Source organism: the organism of the source record quoted next, unplaced genomic scaffold (genome assembly GCF_019419815.1).
Source record: "Pyrus x bretschneideri cultivar Hongxiangsu unplaced genomic scaffold, Pyrus_bretschneideri_v1 Contig17, whole genome shotgun sequence".
NCBI classification, from domain to species: domain Eukaryota; kingdom Viridiplantae; phylum Streptophyta; class Magnoliopsida; order Rosales; family Rosaceae; genus Pyrus; species Pyrus x bretschneideri.
The window spans coordinates 2,997,025-3,003,628 of NW_025999468.1; the positions used below are offsets into that span (position 1 = coordinate 2,997,025).

At 36.6% G+C, this 6,604-nt stretch overlaps 1 protein-coding gene across 1 annotated transcript; it reads left to right on the plus strand.

Moving 5' to 3' along the window:
• Positions 1-260: 260 nt before the first annotated feature.
• LOC125476078 (pollen-specific leucine-rich repeat extensin-like protein 3) lies at positions 261-1,040 on the plus strand. Its single transcript, XM_048581813.1, has one exon. It carries the CDS (start codon positions 261-263, stop codon positions 1,038-1,040), a length of 780 nt encoding a protein of 259 aa, XP_048437770.1.
• The last annotated feature ends 5,564 nt before the right edge of the window (positions 1,041-6,604 follow it).

The window sequence follows — 6,604 nt, forward strand, 5'->3', positions numbered from 1 at the left end:
CTATATTTTATTTTTACATAATTAAGGACAACTAATTGTATAAACTTTAAAGAATAATTTCAATTATTATGTCACTTGCAAAAATGAAATTTTTTTTTTTGGGTAGACTTGGAAACTTGCAAGAGCTTCCTTCCTAGTTACTCCCATTACTAGTACAAATATGGCCTGCATGTCCATCCATTATATCCATCTCTCTGTCTAGCATTTGCTGAGGGAGATAGAGTGATAGGGAACTTGTTCAAACTCCCCATAACAAGGATATGGGTTACCCTTACTACTCTCCACCACCACCTTCACCTACTCTACCATGCCCTCCACGACCACCACCTCCTCCTCCGCCAGTACACCCTTCGGAGCCATACCCACCAAAAGCTTCACCACCAAAGCCGTACCCACCAAAAGCATCGCCACCAAAGCCTAGCCAACCTCCAGTACACCCTCCGAAGCCATACCCACCAAAAGCATACCCGCCAAAAGCATCACCGCCAAAGACTGGTAGTCAACCTCCTGTAGTGCAAACCCCAAAGCCATACCCTCCCAAATCATCACCACCAAAAGGCAGTCACCCACCAAACACGGCGCCACCAAAACCCGCATACCCACCAAAACCACCAAAGGGCGCGACACCACCTGCATTCCCTCCTGGTTATTACGGTCCACCGACTTATTACGGCAGCCCTCCTCCTCCTAATGCGGTACCACCCTCATTCGAAATCGTTGCACCGCCTCCGGGGAAAAACCACACCACCGTTATCGCGGTGTGCGTTTCCCTGGGTGGTGCATTCTTCCTTGCATTCCTCTTGGTCGGTCTCTTTTGTTTTGCTAAGAAGAAAAAGAAGAAAGTGATGATTCCCGCACCTGTTCCTTGTGTTGAGGAAGAAGAAGAACATGTCCAAGTTGCGGTAGTTAGAGGAGGACGATATGGTGCTGAGCCAACTCCAGTCGAAGTTCCCGTAGAGCAACATGGATATGGTGGTGGTGGTGGTGCAGCTGACATCAGACCTTCTTATGCTCCTCCTGGTCATCATCCAAGTTACTAATAAAGCCACGTCATTTTCGGTTGCATTCGTCTACGTTGGTGTGACTGCATTATTCCGTAGGGTTTGCAGTAAACTTTGGTCAACTTCAAGATTTTAATTTCTGCATTATTTTTTTGGAGGATAATACTAAGGTGATCAAATTTTTTAAACCAAATAATATATTACAAATAAAAAAATAGGCACGTTAATCGATACTTAATTAATCATCCAATCATCTACAACCACATCATTTGGTTTAAAAAATTTAGTCATCATTATCCTTTTTGAGATTTTATTTATTCGTGTTGTGTGCCTGTACATGGAGCATCAAAGAAAGAAATGTTAATGTTTGTGGCCCTGAAATTGTTTTGCAAGAAATCGAAGAAATGCACTGGTATTGCTGACAGAATTCGAAGAAGAAGGAGTTCGCTGCTCCTTGAATTCTATTACATAAGTGTGTGTTTTATAATAGGATTTTTACCACTTGCATAAAAGGGTTAAAAACATCAAAAAATGCTTATAAGAGAATAATGTTACCATAATATAAATGACTCCAACAAGATCATTTTCCGTAAAAATTAATGTAAATTATTAGTATTTAAAACAAATTCTTAGTTAATTATTTAAAACAAGTTTTAGAAAATACTTGAAAAGTTGAAATCGAAAGACAGAACAAGAAAACTAAAATAATTGAAATTAGATTTTTACAAAACGTGGCAGCAAAGAAGAAAAACACACTTTTTAAGAAAAATTAATTGAAAAAGGAACTAGTGTTTAGCACTCGTCATTAACAATCTTATGTAGTTCCTACCAATTACTTATGAAATTACCATATACATGCTTTCAAGGTTAGGTTTTTCTAATGCATATTCTTCTTATGATATTCAAGCAAATATGAACATGCACAACTCATTAAACTTTGTGAAAATATTTTGAAAACCCATGCAACCCCTAAGAGCGTGATATTTGCTTTAAGTGAAATTACAGTTATCAATCACGAGAAGCTCTAATCAATTTTCTAAGGTGATAGTCTAACAGAATTGCATCCAATTACTTGTCTAAATATCCTAATAGTGGCTAATGATCAAGACATGTAGATGGTTTAAACACATTAATTAATAATTCAAAGCAAATATGCATTAATCCATAAGCAAATTGATATAAACTACATATTCATGCTAATTCCTGACCTCGCCCTAAAAAAAAATATCAATTACACATATTAATGATTAAAAAGCAATATATCATTAAGAAGAAAAAGATGGAAACACCTTGCATTAAAGTCTGCAAATCTATCTATGCCGAGTTCTTTCTCAATGCGGCGTACAACCCAAAAAACCCCAAGGCACAGTTAAGCCTATTTATTCTACTACAATTAAATCATTCCTAACATGATCTTAGAATAGAACTCGGAAACTAAATAATACATTACGAATCAAACATGTAGAATTTGCCCACCTAGAAATCCTTCACGTTTCTGGCCCATCACAGCATCAAATCCAGCCCCAAAGATCCTTTTTTTATTTATTTATTTTTATTTGAAGGTTAGGACATCCTCTTCAAGTTCAAGAAGAGCCTAACTCCAGAAAACGCCATCTTCATGCCCCAAAAGTTGCAATTGAGCTTAATAAGTCAATCTACCATCACTGCACTTTGGGCCTTAATTAATTCACCATAATCCAACAATTTGGCATAAAAATATGGAACTTTGACACGAACAACTTAAAGGACTCACAAACCCGCTCCAATTGGAATTACTCCAAAATTCATTCATTTGGTCACTTTTTGCTCAAAGTAGACTCACATGTCCTATAATTGAAATATAACCCAAAGTATTTGCACATAATAGCCAATAAATTAATACCAAGAATAGAGTAAAAATATAAATTAATATCGACTCATTAATTTAAAAATGACAAAATGTGACCATTGTGACTCCATACGAGCCCCACGAGTCATCAGCGAAAACTACTTCATGTGAGCTGCATATGGTTCACTTAATGTAAAAACTAAATCAAATGAAAAATTTCCATAAAACTTGAACTCTAAGAAAATGATCTCTGCAACAAGCTTATTCATCAACGCTCCCTTCTAAGGTTGTTGCAAATTTGACTCTAAGCATACTCCTGAGAATATAGAATCTGTTTTTTGCCAAAACTTTTGTAAAGATGTCTGCCAATTGTTCTTCAGATTTGCAGAAAACAAGATTGATTATGATATTTTACAAAGCATTCCTGATGTAATGGTACATTCTGTGAATATGCTTTGATCTTAGATGAAGGACAAGGTTCTTTGTCATTGGTATAGCTGATTGGTTGTCACAGTACAGGGGAGTTACATCAGTTTGCAATTCTCTAAAGTCCTCAAGCACAAACCTTAGCCAAACTACTTGAGTTGTAGTCTCAGAGGCACTAACATACTCAACGTTAGTAGTTGACAATGCAACACTATGTTGCTTCAAAACTACCTGAGCAAAAATGCCACTGCCAAATGTAAAGACATAGCCTGATGTACTTTTCATGTCAGTTGCATCACCTCTCCAATCATTATCATAATAACCCACAAGCATTGTTGATTTCCCTTTAACATATTCAATCCCAAAGTCAATAGTTCATTGGATGTACTTGAGTACTTTCTTTGCAGTTTCAAGGTGCTTCTTGGTTGGATTGTGCATGAATCTTGATAATAGGCTTGTTGCAAGCATTATGTCAAGCCTTGTTGCAATGAGATATAACAAACTCTCAACAATTTCCTATACATTGCTTCATTTGCAAGCTAACTTCCATCATTCTTCTTAAGCTTCTCAATCATTGCTAAAGGAATGCTCACTGGCTTGCAGTCCTTCAAACCAAACTTTTCAAGAGGAGCCAGTGCATATTTCTTTTGGTTTATGAAGAGCCTATGCTCAATTTGAACAATTCACATTCCTAGAAAGTGGTATAGCAGTCCAATGTCTGTCATCTCATACTTTCTCATCATGTCATCCTTAAATTCATGATTAGCCTCATGCTGCTTCTAGTGTGAACAATATCATCAACATAGATTGAGACAATTAGTGATTCTCCTCCTTCTTTAGTTTTGATGTACAAAATAGCTTCACTAACTTCTTTATGAACCATATTCAAGCAAGTAATAGTTGTTCTCTTAATACTAAGCTCTACAAGCTTTTTTAAACCATATAAAGTTTTTCTAAGATTATACACTATCTTCAGAACATGAGACAATGAATCCCTCATGTTGATCCACATAAAACGTCTTCATTCAACATTATATTCAAGAAAACTGATTTAACATCAAGTTGAAACATTTTTTAGCTTTGCTAAGCTGCAAGTGCAATGAGTGTCCTTATAGTGTCCAATGTAGCAATATGAACAAAAGTCTTATTGTAATCCATTTATGGCTTTTGAGATTAACCCTTGGCAACCAACCTTACTTTATGCTTCTATACAATGTCATCTAGTATGACAACCCATCCCTAATTTTCCTTGTAATTTCTTTTCAGAGTTTGTAAAATAACAAAAATGCCCTTTTTGGATAAATGGGATCTTATGTAGACGTTTGAGCTTGGCACTTAATTCGTCTTTCTTTTATCATATTTAATACTAATCGACAATATGAAAACGTGAGGACGCATCCTAAACCCAAACCAGACTTGTAACAAAGAGAATACGCTCGTTTAAAGTTCGATAACAACTGGTAAATTTTGAGATTGTGTGAAACTCACACGTGTATTTTGTGATAAAAAAAAATGTCAGTGGACACTGTTTTGGATAGGGAGGAAATATGATTTTTTGGCTTTTGGAATTTATCCAATTGTGGACAAATTTCCCTTAAATCATGCCCCCACTCTTTAGGAAAGCCACACTTCTCCACCAATTCCACTCATTGTCTCTTTCTGTCGTCCAATCAGAGTGACCTTACCCTCTTTCTCTCTTCTTTCTCATTCTCTCACTCTGTCTCTTTCTTCCCTATATAGCCTAAAACAATTTCACTCGAACTAAACGGTAATAACTAAAGTATAGGTGTTGAATATTGATTGGTTAGAATGTAATAAGGAGAGGTGTAGAGGATTGCCACATAGGCAAATTAGTTAGGAATGTGGTGTTATAAAAGCTACTGTAAAAACGTTTGTTATTCATTCAATTCAGTTGGTCATCTCTTTTCCGCTGCTTATCTTCTTTCTCTCTCTAACTTTTCTTTCTCAAGCTTCTTGAATTCTTCGATCTTCATCTTCTAAGAGTTCTTGGAGTTATCATGGTATCAAGAGCCAGCGATCGTGCGTGGGTCTGTGCTCGTCAGAATCATTGATGGAAGCATGATGGTTTGCAGATTTGTCTGGTGATTTGGAGTATTTTTCTTGGCGATTTGGGGTTTTCTATATGCAATGAAGGTGGAATCTGCAGAAATTTCAGGTTCTGTGTTTACAGTGCTTCAATATATTGTCTTTTTTCTTGAAATGCTTTTGGGCAATTCTGGTATCTTTGAGTAGATTGTGTTCAGTAATTTTGTTTGATTTGCGAAGATAAAGTTCTGAAGGCCAAAGCCATTATTAGATAGTTGTTGAGCACTGGGTAGTTGAGAAGGCCAATACCATTACTTTGTGCTAAGAAGGAATCTAAAGGCCAATGCCATTGATTCAAGAAATTTGAGTTAGTCAGAAGTTTGTTTCAAGAAAATTGTTTTGTTTTTCTGAGAATTATTCGAAGAGTTGTTAAAAGGTTGATTCTTGAACTATATTAGGTATGGCTCCCTCTGTGAAAATTGAGTGATTGTTGGGCATGTTGACTATTCGACTTGGTAAGCACAATTACACCAAATGGTCCTTTCAATTCAAGTCTGTGTTAAAAGGGTACAAACTATTCGATCATTTTGATGGTTCAGCTCCTTGTCCATCGAAATTTGTGGTTAGTGCAGAAATTGGGGTTACCAAAGAACTGACTGCTGCCTTTCAAGATTGGGAGACCACAGATTTGTCACTATTAAGTTTGTTGATAGCAACGTTGATTGATGATGCTATAGAATATGTTATAGGGTGTAAGACTGCTGCTGAAGCTTGGACAAATCTTGAGGAAAGGTTTGCATCTGTGTCTAGGACAGGTGTTAATCACTTGAAAACGGAATTACATACAGTTCAGAAAAGTGGGGATTCAATGTATAAATATCTGTTAAGGATCAAGTCAATCAGGGATCAATTGATGGCTGCTGGGGAATATGTATCAGATAATGATGTGATGATTGCCGCTCTTGCTGGGTTACCCAAAGAATATGCAACTATTAGGACTGTTATACTTGCGAGAGACTCTAATGTCACTATGAAGGAATTTAGGGCATTATTAATTGGAGCTGAAAGAGAAAATGATGTGGTGATGAATTCATTGACTCAAAATATGGCTGCTTTGTATATGCAAGGAAATAGTGGTGGTTCAAGTTCTTCTCTGTATAATAATGGTGCATCCAGTTCCAATTCTTCTGCAAATGAACCATCTAGTACAGGAGGTGTTATTACTGCTACTCCACTACCACAACAAATGCCATTCTTTCCATAGTCTCAAATGGTGCAACCTGCTTATTTTCCTAATCAAAGT

Excerpts from the sequence above, each read along its gene's own strand:
- LOC125476078 (XM_048581813.1), top strand. The coding sequence starts at position 261 with ATGGGTTACCCTTACTACTCTCCACCACCACCTTCACCTACTCTACCA.